The sequence below is a fragment of the Danio rerio genome, chromosome 21 (genome assembly GCF_049306965.1).
Source record: "Danio rerio strain Tuebingen ecotype United States chromosome 21, GRCz12tu, whole genome shotgun sequence".
NCBI classification, from domain to species: Eukaryota; Metazoa; Chordata; class Actinopteri; order Cypriniformes; family Danionidae; genus Danio; species Danio rerio.
In genome coordinates, this window is record NC_133196.1 from 19,765,001 (window position 1) to 19,788,850 (window position 23,850).

Genomic DNA, 23,850 nt, shown 5'->3' on the forward strand with positions numbered 1-23,850 from the left:
TAGATAAATTTAGAAGGGACCAGCGAGGCCTGTCTGGATCTCTCTTGTCTTTGATAAAAGACCACAATGTCTGACATTCGGTCCGCTCTGAGAAGCTTCTGCTTGTCATGTATGGTCAGCTTAAGAGCTTATATCCTCAACGGGGCATCCTTCTTGTGGTTCCTTATTTTCACAACCTTCATCATTTTTGCTTCTTTCCATCTGTGATATTGTTTTTTATTGTATACCCTAATATTTTGTTTTTAAGTAGGGATGCTTCGATCTGGATTTTTACAGAGTCATGATTCCTTGTCATTGCTAATGCATAAAGCAAATTTTACCTGTAAGTATGATACTTAAGTGGAGATCTCGCCTTACCTTAAAGAATAAATGAAGGGTGTTTCATATAATCCCTTAAACATGTCTCTTTTAACCATTAAGTGTGGACATGTCATGGTCAAAAGCAGCTTTAAGGAACAAAAAAGATAAAAAAATCTGCCAAGAAAAATGATTGACAATGCTGTTTAAGAACATTGCAAGTGATGAAATAATCATTTAACATGTTTCACTGAAAAAAACATTTAGAAAAGTTAAGATGCAAACCTATATATGTATGACTTCTTAACTAAAAGGAAATAGGTCTATACACGTTTGTTTTTTGCAATAAGTATATTACAAAAAGTTATATCTATTCATTTTACCTAACAACTATAATGCTTACTTACACTATCGATGTGCCTCTCACGATCTGTTCTCTTGCTCATCTACTCTCGTCGCTATGATTTGTGCGTCTCATAGAGCAGCTATGAATATGCGGGAGACTCGCAGAGCTTCTGGCAGAAGTCACATGGTTGGAGGAGACACTAGTCACAGCAGCTCAAAACACTGGATATACAATGGTTGCATCAAAGAGACCATCGCTCATGCGAGTCGTGCAAATAAACTGTATAAACAGAAGTCGCACCACATCTGTATATATTTTTAGCTGCTGTGTTGGGAGCCGATGTAAAAATCGTAAACAAACACATCAGTTTGTGCGATCGGCCAGATTGGTGAGTAAAAAATCGAGTCATTAAATGTGATTATCAGCCAATACCGATCTCTAGCCGATCGGCCGAAGCATCCCTAGTTTTAAGCCATTCAGTTTATCCTTTTCCCCCCATAGTTGAATATTTTTAGTTTTGTGTTATTTTTCATCTCTGACCCCGATCATTCTGATTTTCATTTTTTTTCCTTTTGTGTTTAAACAGAGCCATATGGACAAAATGCAGGTACACACACTCACACTCATGCAGTTTTTTTTTTGGTAACCTTCCATATTAGTTTTTTCTCTCTCTGTCATGAGAGGCTTACAAAAAAACATACATTAAACTATGAATAATTCACCCTGGAAATGTCTTTTTTTTCATTGTGTACTTGTTTCAAAGCTTCTAAACTTTCCTCCACTAATAAAATAAAAAAAAACAGAAATTTTGATTCATTAACTCATATTTTGTTCCATATTTGTGACCCTGGAGCACAAAATCAGTCTCAAGTTGCATGGGTATATTTTTGGCAATAATACATTAAATGGATCAAAATGATTGATATTTCTTTCATGTCAAAAATCATTAGAATATTATGTAAAGATGTACCATGAAGATATATTGTAAATTTCTTACCATAAGTATAGCAAAACATATTTTTTGATTAGTAATGCATTCCACAGGGCTTAATTTGCACAACTTTAAAAGTGATTTTCTCAGTATTTAGAGTATCTTGGACAAATATAGTTCTTTCCTAAGAATCTATACATTAATGGAAAGCTTATTTATTCAGCTTTCATGCCAAATAATATATATCAAATAAAATGTACGCTTACTGTTTTTGTCATACAGGGTCACAATCCAGCTTTCTAGCTTCATATACAGCACAAAGCACAAAAAAAGCATTGCAAATGTGGCTATTGCCTTTATTGGGGAGTTTGTTTACCTTTGATTTAAAGAACTGACTAAAATAATTATTTATTAACGGATCGCCTTATATTAACAATGACATGAGGGGATGTGTAAATAATGGCAGAATTGTCATGTTTGGATAATCTGTCACTTTAAAATCCTTGCTTTTTGTGCATCAGTTTATTATCTATGCTGCTGCACTCCTCTGTGTGGCCATGAATTGTTAATGTTTCCCTGTGACAGACTGTTGCATCAGGTCTTTAGTTGGGGTAAAACTAGGTGAAATTATGTGACTGTATCAGTATTATGATCTGGTTAGATAATACTCTTAACCTGTGTGTGCGTGTGTGTTTATTTAAACCTCTAATGCCACTAAAAGTGCTCTTATTGCATGCCTTGAAGCAGGTGCTCTGTGTTAAGCCATTGTTCAAAGCCAGTTGGAGCTCTGTATTTTAATTTTTTTTGCTGATGAAATGCAAAAAGCTTCTCTCAGGTCTCTTTTCACAAGCAGATAATTTGTCATTACGTTGATTGTTTATATTCTGTACTATAGATACAGTATTTCTGTAGTTCAGTGGTTCTCAACAAGTGGGTCACAACCCAGAAGTGGTTCACAGATCTTTTCTATTTTTGCCAACAGGGACAAAACCAATGCTCTGACTTTGTATTGTTTGTAAAACTTAAACATGCACTAGTTAAATGTAATTTTATGTAAAAGGACACAGCATTTCATTTTACTTTATAAAAATCTTTTATTGTGTTAAAGGAACAAGCCACCTTTTTTTTTTTTTTTTTGGAAATAGGCTTATTTTCAAGTTCCCTATAGTAAGGCTGCACAATATATCGTTTCAGCTTTGTTTTCGCAATGTGATCATTCACAATAGTCACATCGCAGGATATACAATGTTGAGTCTGGAATATAATTTATCATTAGCATGTGTTTTTGAGGCCTGTAACTGTATGAGGATTGGAAAAATTGTACCGTTTTGTAACTTTAATAACAATTAATTTAATCAATAATATTTATAAAATGAAGATTATGCTGTATTATTTTGCATTTGATTATTCAATTTCTGGATACCTGAATACTGTTAGTATAAACACTGTTTATTTCATTTGTATCTTTTTCTTTATTGTATTTGTCTATGTCTTTAGATGGTTTCTTATATTGTATGCATATGCACTCCCCTACATCAATCTAAAATGATTAAATTCCTTACAGATAAAGATATTCAAGTCATGTGGTGAAATTGTATTCATGTCGCAATATATATCGCTTAATAACAAAATCTTGTCCGATTTTTCTAGTAGACCATTTTAATGTGTCATTGGCCCATGAACAATTCCTGCTTGTTGTTAAACTATTTCACAACTGAAATATGAGGCAATTCAATAATAACTTAACATTAAAATTCATAAATTCAGAAATCATAACATCAATTATCAATATGTGGACTTTTGTGAATTCTCTGAAGCTACGGAAACTAAAAATGTAAAACAGCAAATACATTAAGACCATTGTTATTGTTTACAATTACATGCATCAAAATGGTCTATATCGTGCAGCCGATTCCATAGAGTTAAACAGCTGTGTTTTACCAATTCACAATCTATTCAGCCAACCTCTGGCTCTGAAGATAGCACTTTTAGTTTATAGTTAAGCATAAATCATTGAATTGGATGAGACCACTTCCATCTCACTCAAAAAAAAAAAGTCAATAATTTTCATACTTAAAGGTTGAATCTCTTGTAGTTACATAGTACTAAAACCAACAGAAAATGGAAGCTGCTATTCTCTAGCTCGATATGGCTATGAACTATATTCTCATTAGAGCTTAATAATCAAGGGATTTTGCTGCCATACCATAGCTGCAGCGGCACTGCAAAAAGCTTACCTTACTTAGATTCTTTGTCTTAGTCAAGAAGCATTTTATAGCAAACAATAGTCTTTTAAAGGGAATAATACGCCAAATTAAGTGATTTTTCCTAAAATAAGCTAAATCATCTGCCAACGCTATAAGCAAAATAATACTGTCAAAACTAGCAAAATAAAATATTTTGCTTACCCCTTTGGCAGACTGTTTGAATTGTTTTACGGAAAAATCGCTTAATTTTGACATACTATTTCTTAACTATTTTCTACTTATATATTATATATATTTTTTTTAAATCAAACAAAAAGTGCTCAGGGGTAGCTTAAATAATGTGTCTGTGCTCTTTGGGTAAGGGATTCATTAGTATAAACAGCAAAAATCAGTCCAAGGCACTCAAAAATGTGGAAAAATATGAAAAATATACAACATATCTCTCAAATAGTACAACAAATATAGAATGAAACCACAAAAATATGTATATAGAGACAGATAAACTAGTATATTGTACAAATAAATGCATAAACATGCACATACATATACACACATACACATACATCAATAAATATATATTAAACAATATATAAATGAAACATTATAGAACATATAAAAAAGAGGGGGGGGAAATTACAAAAAAAGGAGAAAAATCTAATTTGCTTTTTTGAAATTTTATTGTATAGATCCAAAAGGTCTCTCTCTGTTTTAATCTTTGTATAAATTTTTTTTTGTTGTCTAGAAAATGCTTTTTGACTTAATTTTTAGATACTTAGACTAGAAATAAAACAAAAATTATAAGTAAGAAAAGCTATTTTTGCAGTGAGCAGATGCAATGATATTACTTATTTGCCTAAAATAGTCCCATTGCGCATCATTGCAGAGTATAGGTCGGCTAAGAGAATAGCAACTTTTCATGTTTTGTTGTTCTTAGCACACAATGCAACTACAGAAGGGTCAATTTTTAAATAGGAAAATTATTGAAACTCTTTGGTCATACTAATAGTTTTATCCGATTCAATTATTGAGGCTAAACTAAGCTAAATGAGCTTCTGTTCGACACGGAGATCAGCTAAATGCCTCAAACATTTTAAAAACTTAACTGTATAGCTAAAATAAGACTATTTCCAAAAAAAAATTTTTCCTAAAAAATGGCTACTTAGATCATCTGAATAAATAGGCTTATAAGCCTCTAAAAGGAGAAAACAACTACAAACTCATGTTCACAGGCTTCGCATCCAATCAAGTTTATAACATTTTATTTTTCAATGCTGGGTAATTTGTCTAATAGCAGGCATTTTCCTAATAGTACAGTTTTTTGCCCAATGTTTGTTCCATGTGCCAGACTGCTAAATCGTCAGTTTTCGCTTGCAGCTGTGTCTGTCATGGTAAAAATGTTCATTTTTGTTGGGCATGATTTTGCATCTTGGCGGCTCCTAAAGTGAAACCATTTGAGAACCATTGCTACAGATTAGTGTATTTATTCCTTTGTATGATATAAACGATTCCATTTCATCGCTTGTGTATTTCTTTCTTTTTTATTCTTTACTGTGACCCTCAAAGGTCAAGGTTCATGACTTAGAGCAGAAATGCCGGGCACAGAGTGAGCAGTGCAATATTTTGTCGAAAGAGCTGGAGAAATATCACCTGGGGTCAGACGCCGAGGATACACTCAACACTGACTCACAGGAGAAAAACTTGTGCAACAGTTACAACAGCCTGCAGCGCCAGGCAGAAAAAAGTGAGCGAAGCATTTTTAAAAACATTTGGAGGTGTATTTTCTCCCACATGAATCACAGTTATTTTACAATATTGTGGGCAGTTTTGATAACACCTTTCCAGCAGCTCTGGCCTTCCTGAAATGCAGCTAATTTACATAAAAATATCTCTCGGTTGCCCTTTTTTCAATATGTGTTTGCAGCCAAGAAACATATTGCATTCACAAAATATGTATCATGGTTTTACCATGTTTTGGACCCTTTTATTGTATTAGCATGTTTTATTGCATGGTATTAGCATGGAGTAACAGTAATGTTACTTTTTTTAGAGTACCATGCACAGTAAATATGATTAAAAAACATTCCTATGCATCCATACATGTTATATAAGAAGCCCATTTTATCATTGTATCATGGTAAAATCATAGTACTTTTTATTTAAATAATTTTTTGAGATTTTAAACTGAGTGCTGCAGTGATGCATTTTTGTAGGCCAGCCAAGAAGTTGGCATCCCCCTGATTCCCTTGGGGGGAAAAACATTAGGATTTTCCATTGGCTTTTGGATTATTGCAGAAAATAATCTCTGTGACCATCAATAGTTCATGACTCCTGTACTGAAGAGCACAACCTTTTTAAATTTAGAAGCCTAAAGGCAATTGGCAGATGTAAAAGCTAAACGCAGGCAATTCTTTCAGCTTTTACTTAAATAATTTAAAAATTTGATCTGAAAATCTGATTAATGAAGAACATTATAAACTTAAAGGTGCAGTATGTAAGTTTGACAACCAGTGGTTAAACTAAGTATAACATTCCTGGATAAAACAAATGCGAGCGCAGGTTGCCAGATTGAGGACCAACAGGAGTGAGTCTGATGATCAAGCCTAAAGGCTGATTTAAAACATGTTCTATATAAAAGCAACAGCACGTGATAGAAGCAATATTATCAATATTTAAAGTGTTTTTTGTTCTAGCCAATACTTTGAATTGATATATTAGAAATGGCTTTCTTGCAGCTGAACAACAGACAACTTTGACAATGAGCACCTCAGGTACACTTCATGTGCTTTTTTCAGTGTTAAAGGCTGATAATGTGAGTTTGAATGCCATTTTACATGACATTTATTGCCATATACCAAAAGCAGCAGCAGATAGTTCACCTCAGATCTTGAAAATAAAACAAACCATTTGAAATTGAATTTTTGAACTGTGACTCAAAACCAACACATATCAGTAATTCAGCATGTACAGCATGTACTAATTTGATTATAAATCTTACCACTTTATGAGAGTGCATATTCTGTGCTTCTGAATGATTGTGTTTAAATTTCTGTCATGTTTCGTCTGGTGCAAACAGCCAAATTGCTTATCACTGCAAATCACGTCACGTAGCGTGTTGTTAGGAAACAGGGTTACAATGTAACCTGCTCACCTACTGTTTACGCATCTATTATTTGCGAATTAATAACCTCATGTGGATCTCTGAATCTGGGTCTCATTTTGGAGTCTGCTACTGTCCACCAGAGGTCGCATTTCGGTCATGGACGCATACTTTGAGAGCCTTTGTGAATGAATGAATAAATGAATGAATGAATGAAATATGCAGTTTTCATGGCAACCCGGGGTGCTGAAATACAATTGGCTAAAGTGGCATTGGGCAGGTTGAATGACGAAAACAAAAACAGCCGTTCCGTTCACCCATTTTCAAAGCAGAATATCTGACGTCAGAATTGTTTTTTAGATAAACAAGAATGTTCACTTGCTATGTTTCTTAAATATCTGCAAATATATTATTGTATTTTTATGCTTTAGAAAAGTCAAATTTACACACAGCACCTTTAATTACGCTCAAATTACGTTTGCTGTTTGTTTAAACTATTTATTTAAAATAAGCTGAGATAACACAATTCTTGAGTTTTTTTGGGGATAACTTTTTTGTTTTATGTTCAATCCACTTCTATTTGTAAAATCTAATAAATGAACTTAATTCCTTCATGTTGCCCCAACACTAATCGACTGTATGAAAGCCAACATTTTTTACAGTGTAAGCATACTTGTGAGTATATGAATTTACTAGTTTGGTGTGATGAATCTCCCGATAAGCCACTTGTTAAAAATAGCATAAGTTAAAAGCTCACACGTGGGTATTTTAATGACTTTAAATAAAATGTGAAAATATGGTTTCTTGAGATTTGTGTTATTCACAGACCTTATTTAAGGAATTTATCACAAATAAATAACTGCAGCACTCTTTTTAAATAATAAAAACTAGAACAGCTATTATTATACAAACTTGAGGAATTTTAATAATTGAAATATAATTTTTCCAGTGTTTAAACCTATACTGTATCAACCACAGTGGGTATTAATCTGTGGAGAAACCGGTCAACTAAGTTGAGATCAGACTTTTCTGCTTTTTACAGTAATACATGCACAGGTAAATAATTTATTATTATTTAATTTATTTTACAGGGACAATACACTTGACATTGTTATACAAAGATAACCAATGTTGCGTACATAGGGCAAATAGCATAAAGCTAATTTGCAGCTCTCGTCCCTGGTTAGGTTTTACATTAAAACATTTTTTTAACTAAAACCTATTTTAAGTTTTGCATCTTACTTCACAGCCTTATTTAGATTCATTTTTTTTTTCAGATTCATCCTATTGTTCATTGAACGCAATCACTCATGAACGCAGTAACTCATGCTTGCAGGTGATGAGAGATCTGACGGATCTCCACTGGTCTCAGAACTGCCCATAGTACAGCAACACAAGAGAGACAAACCAGAGCAGCTGACGGTCAAACCCACTGTCCAAACCCGGAGTCGCTCCAGCAGCCCCATGCAAGCATCCCTCTCAGAGGTTGGTCTCTCTCAGCCAACCACACATAATCTGATCATTCCGCTAAACATTGCTGTGAGCAAAAAGCAGTATCTGTTTATCTGCCTGCATTTTACTAGGGAGAATATATGTGCTAGTTTCATGCTTTTATAATTGGCCTCTCTATAATTAGGAGCATAAATGACCTCACATCAGATGTTTGGTTTAAAGATTTTCTGATGCTTCTGAGATGCTTTAAAGAAAGTCTGAAACTTAAATCAGATACTTGTGAGACTTTAGATGCTTAAACATAATCCTAAATAATTTGTGATCTTGCACTTTGGGCCGAATTTAACTGCTTCCGCCTGCTTTTTGGTGGTAAAACTGTGCATAAAACTTAGTACTGTGCATATTTACTAAACATGTGCAGTGAAGAATGGCACTAAAACTGTAAAGACATGGCTGTTTTTGCACCTGAAATATGCATTTGTATGATCTTCCTGGTCAGATGCTAAATTTATGGGAGGGTGAGAATAAAATGAATCAAGGTGATTTACTATTGTTTGCTTTGATCAAATTATGTGTATTTGCACCACTATTTAATACTTTAAAAAGCATGTCTTAAATGTTGTGCTTGAAATGGCTGCAAGTTGTAACTGCCAGGAGTCGGTGCCCTAGAGAACTGAGAGTGTTCATTTATTTGGAATGCCAAAGAAACACATTGTCCGAACAAATTGTTTGCCAGATATGTTATTTTAAATTTACTTCAGGAATTAAAAGACTACCTTAGGGAATCACATATTGCCATCACAAGCAGCTGCCAAAATGTACATCTTGTGGTTTATTTCACATAAATACAGTCAGATATGGCTTACTGTAAGTAAACATGAGTTGCGTGACATGAGTGCTGTTTAGTTTTGAAGTCTTTCACCTCTGCATCTAGAAGGATTATGTCTTATGGTCACTTCAAAAGTTCACACTGCTGATGATTGATTATAAAGGGTGTTTGGCATGCTGTCCTAGGAGAGAGGCCAGAGCTCATAAGATTCTTAAGCCCGGGGTTCCCATACATTTGCAGGGCGAGAGGGGAGTTTGAGCTCAGTTGGGTTTCGAGAACTCCCCTGCTTAGTTATGGACAATGGCAATAAGGGATTGCTATAGAGAGATATACTGCTGTTTAAGAGCTCATCTATGGTGCCAATTTGGTTTGGTCAATTCACCTATGTTACATGTCTTTGGACTGTGGGAGGAAACTGGAAAACCCAGGGGAATCCCACGCGAGCATAGGGAGAACATGTAAAATCCACACAGTAAGGACTTGAAACAGTGACTTTCTTGCTGTGAGGCAACAGTGCTAAGCACTGTTCTGCCGTCCCACCCTGTCAAGGAAAAGGGAGAAGGAGTAGGGGTGGAAGGGGGGATACTTCAAAATGAAGATAACTGAGGTAAGAATCTTTGATTATTTATAGTGAGCTAGGAATCATCTGATTGGTCATCATGCGTTAATGCGGGACCAGCTGTGGTCAATCATAAGCATGTGATCCCTCTAAAATTAGTTTAGAAGTAAACTTCACTTAAATTAAGCTTGTCTATTTTGTGAGTGCCTACTTTTGACCAATAAATAAATAGGCCTCAATGAAAAAAAACAATACTTTTTGTTCAATTATTAGTGTATCATATCTGCGTTAATTAAATTACAACTTTTTTCATGAAGGCAAGCTTTGAGATCATGAATATCAAATTATTTTCTTTGCACTCATACATATTTGCCCATTGGTTGATTTGTAATTGAGAATGTTCATCTTTGTTCCTTAATTTGAGGGACTCGCACACTTTTTTTGGTTGTTGTTATTGGGTAAATCTGGTTCTTTGACTCAGTGCTGCAACCAAACTTTTGCTCACAACAATGGCAAAACCTGTCATTGTTTTTGCCATTCCATTTTGTGCTGCTGTTATCATCATAGATATTACACACTTTAGCTTTGCTCTTTCCCTGTCTCTCTGATTGACATCAATGCAAATCGGTAGTAATCATCTCCACTCCATACACTTCATCATACATGAATCAGATCATCCATGAACACATGCATACACTGTGCACATTGGAAGCAGAACTGGAAATAAAAGGATGTTACATAATGACAATGTCTCTGTAATACTGTCATAGTATATTATTGTTGCTATGGTTAACATGAAAATTTGAGATGATTTCCTGTGTTCATAGATGGATGATGAGGTGAGGCCACCTTCGAGGTCCAAAACGAGATACACAGGCCAGGTCCGTCTTTGCACTGCCCGCTACAGGTACTTTTCTTAAAGCTTAGCCACTATTTATCTGATGATGTTTAGAAAAGTTTTGGGTATTTTTAGCATTAAATTGATGAAAAGTCATTTTTAATTTGACTAAATATTTACGTTCAAATACTGCTTTATAAAACTTTGTATTCAATAAATAAATGAATAACAAAAGGTCTGTGTAACTTAAATGAGGCAGTTATACCAAATTAGCATTTTCAAATAATTTCTAAAGTATGTTACACTGAGCTTATTTAATGTAAAGAAACTAATACAATTTAAATTTATTTGGTAAAATCTTAACATTTTCCAGTGAAGGGTTGCAGCTGGAAGGGCATCCGCTGCGTAAAGCATATGCTGGATAAGTTGGCGGTTCAGGGACTAAGCCGAAAAGAAAATGAATGAACGAATCTTAACATCTTTTAATGTTTGTTTTCTTTCCCACTTACTGTTTGCTATTTTGGTCAGTTATAATCCCTACGATGGACCTAATGAACATCCCGAAGCAGAGCTCCCCCTTGTGGCAGGGAAGTATTTGTATGTATATGGGAACATGGACGATGATGGATTTTATGAAGGTAATTAATGTTGTAACACTATTGATATTGCATAAAAAATTGAGTAACTTGTTTGCTTATGGATACTGCAGAATAAATAAAAGGCAAAGACTAACAGTGGGTTTAATCAGTAGGAAATACCTGGCAGCATGTATTTTAATGACATGCATCACAATTACATTTTATGTAATGAAATCTGCCGCAGCTTATGAGATCTTTCTATTTTTTGTCTTGCTCCAGGGGAGCTGCTGGATGGCCAGCGTGGCCTGGTTCCTTCAAATTTTGTGGAGTTTGTCCAGGACAAGGAAAAGCTTTCTATTGAAGGGGTAGAGGAGCAGGGCAGGTTGGAGCAGAGCTGTCTTAGTCTGACTACCATAGATGGAGGCGGTCCGCTGGATAGCATTAGCAGTGATGTCCTCGGCCACTGCAGTAATGGGACAGGGGCTTTAGATGGAGAGGAACTGGGAGAAGACATTGTGCCTTACCCTAGGAAGATCAACCTGATCAAACAGCTGGCAAGAAGTGTGATAGTGGCCTGGGAGGCACCCATGGTGCCCCTCGGCTGGGGAAACATCAATGGCTACAATATTTTAGTGGAGGGGGAAGTACGTTCTTCTGTGCCGTTTGGGGGCAGGACCAAACTGCTTCTTGAGAAGCTAGATCTGGCTGCCTTCACCTACCGTGTGTCAGTACAGAGTGTGACGGACAGGGGGCTCTCCGATGAGTTGCGCTGCACCTTGCTGGTGGGCCGAAATGTTGTGGTGGCCCCCACCGGCCTGCGCATGGACGATATCTTACGTGACTCTGCTGAACTTTCCTGGCTGCCCAGTAATAGTAACTACGCCCATGTTGTGTACTTAGATGGTGTGGAGCATGCTGTGGTTAAGCCATGTTCTTACAAACTGCGTTTTGTGAACCTGAAAGCTGCCACTGTGTACAAGGTAAAAGTGTTGGCCAAACCTCACCAGGTGCCCTGGCACATGCCCCTGGAGCAGAGAGAGAAGAGAGAGGCTGGGGTGGAATTCTGCACTCAGGCGGCAGGTAAGATTTAACTGTACAGTAATGTTGTTCAGATATAGCATCAATTCTAAGAAAATTAGATGCATAAAGTGAATGGTAGTTTTGATTATACTTCGATCCACAAAGTCTAATTTGATTACCTTCTGATTTATAGTTTTGTTATCAGTTAGAAATTTGATAATGCTGTTTTATAATTTGCAAGACCTTTGTGCAGCCCATAAGGTTACTCATTCAGACCACATTGATGGTAAGTAGCCAACAAACAGATTTTCAGACCGCTACTGAAATTAGGCAGAGAGTGAAAATTTGATCTTTGATTATAGGAGTTAGTATCAGCATTGCTCAAATGAATATCACAATTTGAATATTGAGAATAACTGCACACAGTCTCTTCTGAGATTAGAAATGCGTAAAAGTAATAAAAAACTTCACTTAACATAGTTGAAAACAGCAATAATAGATTTAGTGGGGCTAATTGAATTAATTAATTAGCTGAAATATGCAGACATTTGGAAGTAATGCATGCCCTTGTGCTATTATTCAGCTGTATAGATGTTGAAATGACCATGTTACTGTAAACGCATATGAATGAACCCAGGAAGGCAGATGTTTTGCATGAAAAGTGTTACAGTAACTAACTTGTGGTTTTCTGTCTCTCCCCAGGACCCCCTCTGCCTCCGCAAGAAGTTCAAGTCCAGTGTGGACATGCCCCAGGGATCCTCCAAGTCCGTTGGAAGCCCCCTGCAATGTCACCAATAGGAATGTCCAATGGTGCAAATATTATTGGCTACGCAGTGTGCACTAAGGGTCAGAGGGTAAGGACATGCATGCATCAGAAGTCACATCTGATGACGTTTATGTGACAGAACAATTCTTAAATGCATGTTGGCTAAACAAGTGTCATCAAGACTTATTTTTGTTAGAAATTCACAGTGATGCCCCCTGTTGGTGGAGCAGGGAAGTTCCAAACATTGAAGTAAAGGTTTCAAGGGTTTTTGAGTAATGAATGATTTTCACACTAATAGTCTTTTTTGTTATTTGGGGGATTAATGAGAAGAATTCTGTCACATTAGCAAATTTTTGGGGCAGACATTTTCATCAATATTGAATCAATGTATAAAGTACAGCTCACACAGAAGTCACTTTTCTAATTGCATGGATTCTTATCAAAATGGCTGGGTTTATGACCACACCTTAATGCTGTTTCAGATCGCTGAGGTGTTATATCCAATGGCAGACTATGTGGCAGTAGAGCTGAACCGTCTCCAGTGTTTGGAGGCACGTGAGGTTATCGTCAGGACTTTATCAGCACAAGGAGAATCTCAAGACTCCCACGTCGCCGTCATTCCAAACCACCTGCTGGTGCCTCTTTCTAAAACCCTTCCTCTTCCTCATCGCATGCAGCCCCCTCTCCCAACCCAGCAGTCCCATACGATGCCACACCATCCTCAAATCCTTCCCCGTCACACTGGACCCCAACCACCAACCCATCTTCAGCCCCTTCCCATTTGCCCCAACCAGCCCCCAGCTCACCTTCATCCACACCGCATGCCTCATCCCACACAGCCCTCTCCACCGCACCTCCAGCCTTTACTAGCACATCCTATCCCTCAACCCCAGCCATCTATACCAATGCCCCAGCCTCAGTCATCCATGCCCATGCCCCAATCCCAGCCACCCATGCCTATGCCTCAACCCCAGCAACCTATGACTATGCCCCAACCCCAGCCACCCATTCCCATGCTGCAACCCCAGCCAGCTATCCCGATGCCCCAGCCTCACATTCCCCAACTGCCCCTTCCCCAACCCCAAAGACCACTAAGTGCCAGAGAGCTGGAAACCAAAGAGCCAGGGCCGGGAATGCTTCATCATGGAGGGGGCCCACCTCAGCCATGGGAGCCTGGTTGCTCCCCATCAGGCATTCCCACAGGCATGCCACACGGACACACATTGGAGGCCCCGGCCTGCCCAAATCGGCGCTCCCCATCCCCTCAAAGGATTCTCCCCCAGCCAAGGGGAACACTCATTCCTGACACTGTGGCCAAGGCTATTGCCAGAGAGGCTGCCCAGAGAGTGGCTGCAGAGAGTGGTCGGGTGAGTCAAAGAGTGAGCAAAGAGCATGGTATATATAGCTTAATACCAGCCTTAACCCTAGAATGCATGACCCAAAAAACCTACATCAATAGCAGAGGTCAAAATGACCCATATGATTGTTAATAATGCTTAAAATCTTCCTTTTAATTTTTTTATTTCTTTGTTTTCTTTCACACACACACACGCACACACACACACACACACACACACATACACACACACACACACACACACATGGTGTCATATGTCAATATATACAGTTAAAGCCAAAATTATTACCCCCCCTTTGATTTTTTTTCTTTTGTAAATATTTCCCAAATGATGTTTAACAGAGCAAGGAAATTTTTACAGTTTGTCTGATAATATTTTTCTTCTGGAAAAAGTCTAATTTGTTTTATTTTGGCTAGAATAAAAGCAGTTTAAAATGTTTTAAAACCCATTTTAAGGTAAAAAATTATTAGCCCCTTTAAGCTTTTTTTTGATAGTCTACAGAACAAATTATCATTATACAATAACTTGCCTAATTACCCGAGAAGTGTCTTGAAAAATATCTAGTAAATATTAATTACTGTCATCATGGCAAAGATAAAATATATCAGTTATTAGAAATGAGTTATGTTTAGAAATGTGTTGAAAGAGTTTTCATCCATTTAAACAGAACTTTGGGAAAAAATAAACCGGTGTTGCTAATAATTCAGATTTCAACTGTATATTTGGCACCATTTATGTATGTGTGTGTGTGTGTGTGTGTGTGTATGTGTGTGTATATATATATATATATATATATATATATATATATATATATATATATATATATATATATATATATATATATATATATATATATATATATATATATATATATACATACTTCTGCATGTTTTTTTCACTTAAAAGGATAAATCATACAAAAAAGGTCAAATCTGTCATCATTTGCTAGCCGGTATGTTATTGCAAACTCTCAAGAGTTTTGTTTATCTTCAAAACACAAATTATTAATGAAACTTAAAAGGTTTCTATCCCTTCATCATTGAAAGTCAAGATAACTAAAACATAGAAGATTCAAAAAGTTAATAAATGCATTGTAAACTTATTCTTTATGAATCAAATGACTTAAACCAAATATTGCAAATTGATACAATCATTTTATATGATAAACAGAGGAATTTAATCCTCTTAGGTCTCATTAAAATAACTTAATTTGTGTTTTTTAGATTAACCTAAGTGTTATGTATAGATTAAATGACAGAATTCTATTTTGAGTGAACTGTCCCTTTAAGTGTTATGGGATTATTTAACATTGTGTAATTATAGCGGTATGACTTTTGTAATATATGCTTAGCGTTTAGATTTAGCAAATCTACAAGTAAATATATGTACAGTATATATTATTTTGCAGTCTTTTTTTTATTAAGAATGAAGTATTATTATAACTACTGACCAAAAGTCCAGTAGTGAGTTATAAATCCATAGGAAAAATATGTGACATTTTATATTCCTTTGCAAAGAATTTGAGTTTTGTCTGTATATTTTAGCCAATTTTAGAATATAAATTGTATAAAAAAATATGGATTTTTTTTTTTGCTGAGGCTAACATGAGTACTACAAAAAATATCAATCATAGAATTTTATTGAAAAATACCCTATCGGGTCAGTTTAACCCCTTAATGCATTCTAGGGTTAATACTGTACGTGTGTACATGAAAACTCTTTAAAAAAGAGTTAATGAACATACAGAAAATTAGACATCTTGTCATAACTTCACCTCAGCGTAACTGTCAGATTTCTTTATTAAGATTTCTGAAAACACTTTAATATATGTAGATGGAGAGGAGAAGCCAAGGCTTTCACTCTCAAAATTCAGATGAGGAAGAGGATGAGGAAAGCTATCAGGCCCGCAGAAGAGGAGCATCTGTGGATGACTTCCTCAGGGGCTCAGAGCTGGGCAGGCAGGTATGGCAGTTGAAACGATTGCCTGACCATACAACCTCAAGCAAACAAGATGGTTGAGGTGGTTCGTTGCATTAGCTTTGCTTTGTGATTTTGTGTTCCTCATACAATCTGCATTTCACAGCCTCATTACAGTCACAGTGAAGAGTATCATACGGAAAGCAGTCGAGGGTCAGACCTCTCAGACATCATGGAAGAGGATGAGGAGGAGTTGTATTCTGAAATGCAGCATGAAGAAGGCAGGCGGCGAAACTCCCACAATGCTCTCAAGGTATTGCAGAAAATTCAACACATCACAAAATATTCCCAAAACATCTAGGTTTGCATCACTGTAAATTGTTTTCTTTTCTTCCCCATTCAAGACTGGAGGCAGCACTCTATCTTCGGGTCAGCTGGATCGGGATTCATACCGGAAGGCACCTCACCGAGGTCCTCAACCCCAACGCCGACCCCTCACGGTCCCATCTATTGGTAAGTGCTCTTCTAGTTAAAGACAAGAATCTGAGACTTGAGTTCAGGGACTGTCTGTCCTCCACATTAACTCTGTTTAAACTGTTAAATGTCCATAAGCTTGTCAGTGTGTGCCAGACCACCACTGTGTGTTCCAGTCATAATCATATCCTGTTGCTTTCAGCCATTGTAACCCTCTCTGATTCTTTATGTCTGTCATAAGGGCTGCGTCCGAAAGCTAAGAATTGCTGCCTGCGCAGGTTAGAAGGCAACAGGGGACATCCGATTCCAGTGATCATGTCATAGTCTGTATTCTGAGAATTTATTTTTTCTGATTTATTTTTCAAGGGGGCATAGATCAACGTTTTTGCTAGTTTTTGAATAACTGAGGATCACAATTTTTAAAGCTTTATGAAACCCCCCTCTTTCTGTTCAAGTCTACCTCAGAATGTTTTTAAAAAATGCTCCGAGATGGGTGAGGAGCGCTGAAAGCAAAGGGAAGAGTGGGCGTGGCCGGCACAGCAGGTGATAAAGAGGGGAGCAAACAACTGTTGTTAGTTGGCTCACAAAATGAGACACAAACCGTGAGGAGACATGATTTTATAGTTTACAAAGTAAAAAAAAAAAAAAAACAGTAAGTAATTTAATGTCCTGTTAGATTTGTTAGTTGTCATTTCATATAAACATATCCACAATTTGTTATATCATTATAAAGATAATCATGTTTATATAAACATTAAATGAGGAGGACTTCTCTCCTCCTAAATCCCCGGGTCAGAATCAGACACAGTGGATAGCAGTGCAGCAGGTCTCCTGCCCTATCTATTTCAACTGCCAGTAATCCGGACCATTTTAAACATAGGCGAATACAGCAGCACGGATATAGGCGATGTGTCTGAATAATGACAAACTTAACTAATAAAAGACAAAGTCTGCCATTCCCTAATTCTCGTACAGCTCTCTCGACAAAAATGCTTGCTGCAAACCATCTCATGCTCTCATGCATAATTAAGAAGCAGGGTCTTCTCATAGAATAAGAAAACTCCGCTATGAACAATAATGAGAAATCAAGCGTCACCACTCCACCAGGAGATGCACGCTAGGTCTACGATTTTGATCCCGCCCCAAAAATAATTTTAAACCCGGAAGATGAAATTAGCTGACAAAAGCTCAAAATTATCCAGTTTTCCCCATAATTAAAGCTGACAGATGCTAACGTTGTCTAAACTGATGCTCAACACACATAAATCTGTACTTTCTTTTAAAAGTATTCCAGGGTGTCTTGAACCTTTAAACTAAAAAACTAAATAAAATTATTGAAAAAAAGTAGCAAAACATCATTTGTAGCATTCTGTTTTGTTTTAAATATTAAAAAAATATTATCTCATATCAAATGAATAAATAAACAACTCACTCTTATTAATTTATTGCTAAATATTGGCCTATTGGCATAACAATGTAATTACTACAATCTCATTTGAAGCATAACGTTGCTTTCATACTCTGATTTTTAACACTACTATGAATTGTCAAAGCTTTAATAAGCATATGCAAATCATGATCATTTAGAATTGAGATTGCATGGGTGTTTGAAGTGAGATTGTGATCTTTTAACAATTAATTGTGTAGCTGTACTTTGTATTTGATTCCATGACAGTTGAGCTAACAACTTAAAACGAAGTCAAAACGTTGCAGTTGTTGGTCAGTTTGACCAGCTGTTTGTGTTTGTTGTGGATAGTTAAACCATGATGCTTCCTCACAACTATCTGATTGATCAGGCAACAAGTCTGCCTAGCTTTCGGATGCAGCCAAGGTTTCCCAAAGAGATGCCAGAGTAGTTGGGTGTCTTCAGCCTGGACAGGGTGACAGGGTGGTATAACGACACTCTGATTGGTGTTTCCCTTAGAGATAACCACTGAGAGTAACAGTGAAGGGAACCTCTCTCCCGTCAAGGAGGATGTTTACTATGGCAGTGTAGCGCGGCACAGGACATGGTCCTCCCGGAGGCACGGGGGACGCAGGCCTCCCTATGGTATGTGTTAGAGCGAGGTCCAAGGAGAAAGAATATGGCCAACCGCATGAAACTGCACCGAGATGGACGCTTGTGTTGGAAGCGGGGCTGTAAGAGCCAATAGCAACATGTTTGCACAGAGAATGCTCCTCCCCTTTGCACTGCCCCACCAATGGATGCCTGCCAAACCCCTCCTCTTTTCAACCCGACCACAATCATTCTTTTACTTTGGCCATGCATGACTGAATGGTGAAAGTTAAAGGGCGGCATCTTACACTGAATGATTATGTACCTACTGTAGGTAGCAGTTGACCAGTAAGAGAACACAAATGGTTTCTTGGCATCAACTGCAAAGGCAACTGTCTGGAATGCACTTTGGGCATGTTGGAGTCACAGTCGAGCATAGCTCCAAAAAAAAAAAAAAATGCGACAGGGACAAAAGGAAACAGGTGTAGTTTTATCCAGGGCTAATGCGCCCCATCTGATGGGTCTTCCTCAGATCCAGATCTCTGCATGGTTACAGTAGCTCAGACTGCGTGCTCTCTCTCTCTCTCTCTCTCTCTCTCACTCTCTCTCTGTTTGTGTGTGTGGCTGTCAGGAGCTTCATGTTTGGCTTGCTGCTCATCTGTAATTGGCTGCCATATGGGTGTTTCACTCCCAATCACCACACACCCACACACTCAGGCAAACACACACAGTGACACACATCACAGCCATCATATTACTGTAAGAAATGTCTGTTTTCTTCAACCCACCCATAACATGTTTGGCAAATAAATGTATTGTGCAAATATGGAGAGGAATTTCACTCCATTGGACTGAATTGCATGTTTGTTATTATATACGGAGAACATTGGATGTGTGCTGTTTGTTTTTGCTTTAAAATATCATTTGGATGTTTGTATGCCCACATTTCAAAAGTCTTGTATAAGCTTGTACTTTAAAATTAAAAGTGTCTTTTATGGTTTTCAATTGCAGGTCAACTGGACAGCATTTTGGTAGATGACTACTTATAAATAATATTAAATAATAATCAAATAATGTAACAAACAAAATTATAAACTAGATGTTTGAGGTCAGTATGTGTTTTTAAAGACATTAATCAAACGTCACAGTATTTTTTGCCATGCTCTTGTCAAGCTTTATATTCATCAAATCCTGGTTTCTATAAAAAATATTAACCACATATTTTCAACATTGATGCTATAGACCATTTTGAGGGATGTAAACAAAAACAATGATCTTGACTTATTTCCTGTTACATTTTTAATTTCCATAACTTCTAAGAATCCAAAAAGAGCCACATACCGATAAATAATGTTATGATAGCTGTTTTAACACAAAGTTGTTATTGATTTGCCTCTTGTTACAGCAGTGTTTCCTCTAGGATTTTTTTCCAGCTGTGGCGGGAGTTCTTTTACACAAATCTACCAACTACCTATGTCGTTATTTTAATGACAAATGGAAAAATGTGGTGAGCACAGTATTACAAGTCGGGGATCGCATTTATGTAACGTTAATACGAGCATGCCAATCTCTTTGCTTGCGCGCCGATTTCTTCTGCTCGTGCACAAAACTTCTTGCACGCTCTCAAATATGCTGCTCAAGCACAGATCTTCTAGTGCACTCTCAAATAAACACTGCTGAAGTGCGATTTATTGCATTTTTGTAGAGAGTATGTCTCCAACATTTATAAGATTTGCTAGAAATATTTCTGAATGTCTCCAGTCGACCTACAGAGTGGCATTGATGCATCCTAAAGTAAATTGAAACGGCAATAAACTCCAGCAAGATATCGTTAAATGTATGCAGAATCACAGGAAACCGTGTTTATCTTAACTAAAAGCTACAACATGTTTAATGGCCTCTCGAATTGCACACCTGTCATTGTTAAACAAATAGCGCACAGCCCTACTACAGTAACAGAAAAATTCACTCTGTTATAATTCACTTTCCTTTTAATGCGTTTTGGTGCGATTATAACCCGCTATTAAAAACAACAACAATGACTGAATGTTTTGAATTTATAAGAAGCTGTAATGTAGCTGTGGTGGGATGAATTTTGGAAGAATTTGGAAGAATGAATGTGGTGGAAAACTTGTACAGTTATGAAATTCACCGGCATGGACCATGCCACACCTTGAGCCAGACTTTATTGTAGGGATGAAGAGGATGGTAAGAGAACAGTGAGATAAAGAGGAAGGGAAGTAGAGTAAAAACAGTGAACAGGAAGGTAGGTTGATCAGGCGTCCTACGATGATGTCCAGAGACTCAAAGTGGGGGTACAGTCTTTGTAATATTTTAGTAGGGTGATTGGACCGCCTAGTACATAAACCTAGTAAAGTGAGGTTTATAGAATTGTGAATGGGAAGCAAGGAAATAGAGGGAGGGAGGGAGGGTGGGTTCAAAAGAACAAGAAGAACAGTGCTAGAGGGCTGGTCTGCCTTAAATAAGTTTAGAGAGTAAGTGATTGGTTAAGGAGACAAAGTGAGGCGTGGTTCTGCTGCTAAACCATTGTTAACATGTTAACTCCATGAGTTTGATAGCAAGCAGGAAAGTGCATGGGCCAATGACATCATCACATTGAAATGGTCTATACATCTGCCTTGAGCATTAAAGCATAATTCACTGATCTCTGAATGATCATATGAAATCAAAAATAAAATATATAGAAAATGAATAATTTTGTAATAATATTTCACAGTGTTATGTTTTACTCTTTTTATTAAATAAATTCAGCGTTAGTTATCATAAAACACTTTAACATTAATTTCTAAACAAATTTATTTAAACTGGACCATTTAATTGAAATGTATAAATACAAATATTACTGGAAAATAAGTAAACAGTTTTTCTCAATTAATATAAGCAGTACTAATAATTGTAATTGTAAAATGTATAACACCGTAGGACATGGCTATCCATCTATTCATATAGGGTAACATCATGCCTATTATATCTGCCTTTGAATTATTTTTTACCAATCTTTCTCACTGTAGATGGATACCGTGACCGAAGCCGGCGCTCTCCCCCATATTACGATGAGTCCGAGCAGGAGGATTTCCGAATCTTTGTGGCGCTGTTTGACTATGACCCTCTCTCTATGTCCCCGAACCCTGACGCCGCTGACGAGGAGCTCCCTTTTAAAGAGGGACAGATAATCAAGGTCAGTTTAACTCAGCTGGAGTAAAGAATCTGTTGTTAAATGGCCCACCCGTTGTTTGAGCATCCCTCTGTCTCTAAGGTATATGGCGATAAGGATAATGATGGCTTTTATCGTGGGGAGATCCGGGGCAGGTCTGGACTTATCCCCTGTAACATGGTGTCGGAAATCCGTGCTGAGGATGATGAAACCATGGAGCAGCTCATGAAACAGGGATTTCTCCCACTCAACACTCCTGTAGACAGAATAGGTGAGAGTTTTTCTTGCCACTGATCTGTGCTTACTGTAATGATACAAAAATATAACCACTTCTGACTTATCATGGCTTCAATATAGTTTTTGAGTCATGGATCGCATTTTCAGATCAGACAAATATAACAAGCTTTCTAACCAAAATAAAACAGATTATCTGTTTAATATTTAAAACTGTTAAAATAGTCATTAATTAATTGCTATATTAATAACCACAATATGGTTATTTTTTTATTCTTTATGCCATATGCACTTTATTGTCACATGCATGTATTGTGACAAGTTTATTGCATAAAGACCTAATGTACAGAATAGTACAAACCTTTCAGTCTGCAACCCCCAAAATAACGATGCCGGTGACTTACAACCACAACCCGCAATATCCTCTGAGGCGGTTAAAAATATATAAAGCTTGCACACAACAGCTCACTCAATAGGCCCAAGTCTATTTTTTGTTTAAACGTGAGAGTTGTAAAGGTGTGAGAAAGTTTAACCTGGTGCCATAAAACCATTATGCAGCATCTGATGAGGGCTTTTTATCTGTATGTTGTTTTTTGTAATGTAACTACCCACATAGCAAAATTTCTTTGGCCCAGCTGACCCACACAATCAGATTTTGCTTGGCTCACATGCCGCAGTGAATTACGGTACAGGACTGGACCAAGTCTGGCTTCCATATAAGGGCCAAACAAGGACTATATCTGGGCCTAGTCTCAGCTAGGTTAATAACCCATAACTCGACCTGAACTGGGCCAGCTATGGCCCATGTTTGGCCATTGTCTGGAAGCCATATTTGGTTAATTTCACGACTGCAATGAAATTGATAAACCCATGAAGCATTGAGCTTCAATTTGTAAAATAATAATTTGGTTAAAATAAATGTAATGTAGGTTTAATTCAGTTTATTTGCAACATACAGGGAACAATAGATTAATAAATCTTGTTGTTTCCTGGATTAAAATAAAGGCATTAGAAGATACAAACAAGAAGATGGAAATGACTTTGTGCATCAAAATATTTCTTTACTCAAAAAAATAATTTAAAGGCATTTTAAAAATGGGTCACAACAGGCCAAAAATACGTGGCCCACAAATTAATTTTTACCTTCTGGGCCAAATACTACATTTGACATCTGGCCATGTTTCGCGTGATGTCTTTAAGATGGTGTCACCTCTGTCAATCCTTGGCCTTGTTTGGCCCACATGCTGTATGCCAGTGCCGGACAAATGCCTGTTGTGCCAGCTTCATGCCAAATCTGGGCCAGAATTTTTTGCTACCTGGGTATTACCTTCTATTTTTCTTCTGTAGGTTATTGATAAAATATGGCCATTTTAATAGTTTAATAAAATTTATTAGATTTTTGAAAATCACCAAGCGACCCTCCCTTATTGTCCGAGGGGGTCACGACCCCCACTTTGGCAACCACTGGCATAGGAGATGCCATATTCTGTAAATGCCATAGTGCGTATTTAATTTGAAAAAGTGATTTCTTAATGCCATCTAAATAAAGTATGTTCCATACAGTATAAATTATGTAACGTGTGCGTAATTTGGAGATACATTTCACATGTCATTACCTCATGACCCACCAGCATTTTGTTGCATTACTTCACTGTGATTAACAAATCCTCTTTCCTGTGGCCTTGTGGGATAGTAAAGTATCCATTGATGCATAATTTCTTGCAGAATTACATATTATTTTCAGTATTTTTCGTCTCGTATCTTAAGTTATAGTTG

General features: G+C 37.0%; 1 protein-coding gene across 50 annotated transcripts in view; it reads left to right on the top strand.

Annotated features, from left to right (window-relative positions):
• Positions 1–23,850, top strand: part of rimbp2a (RIMS binding protein 2a) — an 81,721-nt gene that overhangs the window by 52,492 nt on the left and 5,379 nt on the right. For 8 of the 50 annotated variants that reach the window (XM_073935134.1, XM_073935137.1, XM_073935138.1 and 5 more), the window contains 14 exons: positions 1,230–1,250; positions 5,345–5,522; positions 8,215–8,363; positions 10,546–10,625; positions 11,085–11,194; positions 11,414–12,214; positions 12,857–13,008; positions 13,403–14,287; positions 16,112–16,240; positions 16,362–16,508; positions 16,600–16,708; positions 18,594–18,719; positions 21,698–21,864; positions 21,943–22,111. In XM_073935134.1, the coding sequence (XP_073791235.1) occupies positions 1,230–1,250; positions 5,345–5,522; positions 8,215–8,363; positions 10,546–10,625; positions 11,085–11,194; positions 11,414–12,214; positions 12,857–13,008; positions 13,403–14,287; positions 16,112–16,240; positions 16,362–16,508; positions 16,600–16,708; positions 18,594–18,719; positions 21,698–21,864; positions 21,943–22,111 (3,223 nt within the window). The remainder of the gene's footprint in view (positions 1–1,229; positions 1,251–5,344; positions 5,523–8,214; positions 8,364–10,545; positions 10,626–11,084; positions 11,195–11,413; positions 12,215–12,856; positions 13,009–13,402; positions 14,288–16,111; positions 16,241–16,361; positions 16,509–16,599; positions 16,709–18,593; positions 18,720–21,697; positions 21,865–21,942; positions 22,112–23,850) is intronic. The other 42 variants (XM_073935135.1, XM_021469053.3, XM_073935153.1 and 39 more) reach the window with 13 other exon arrangements.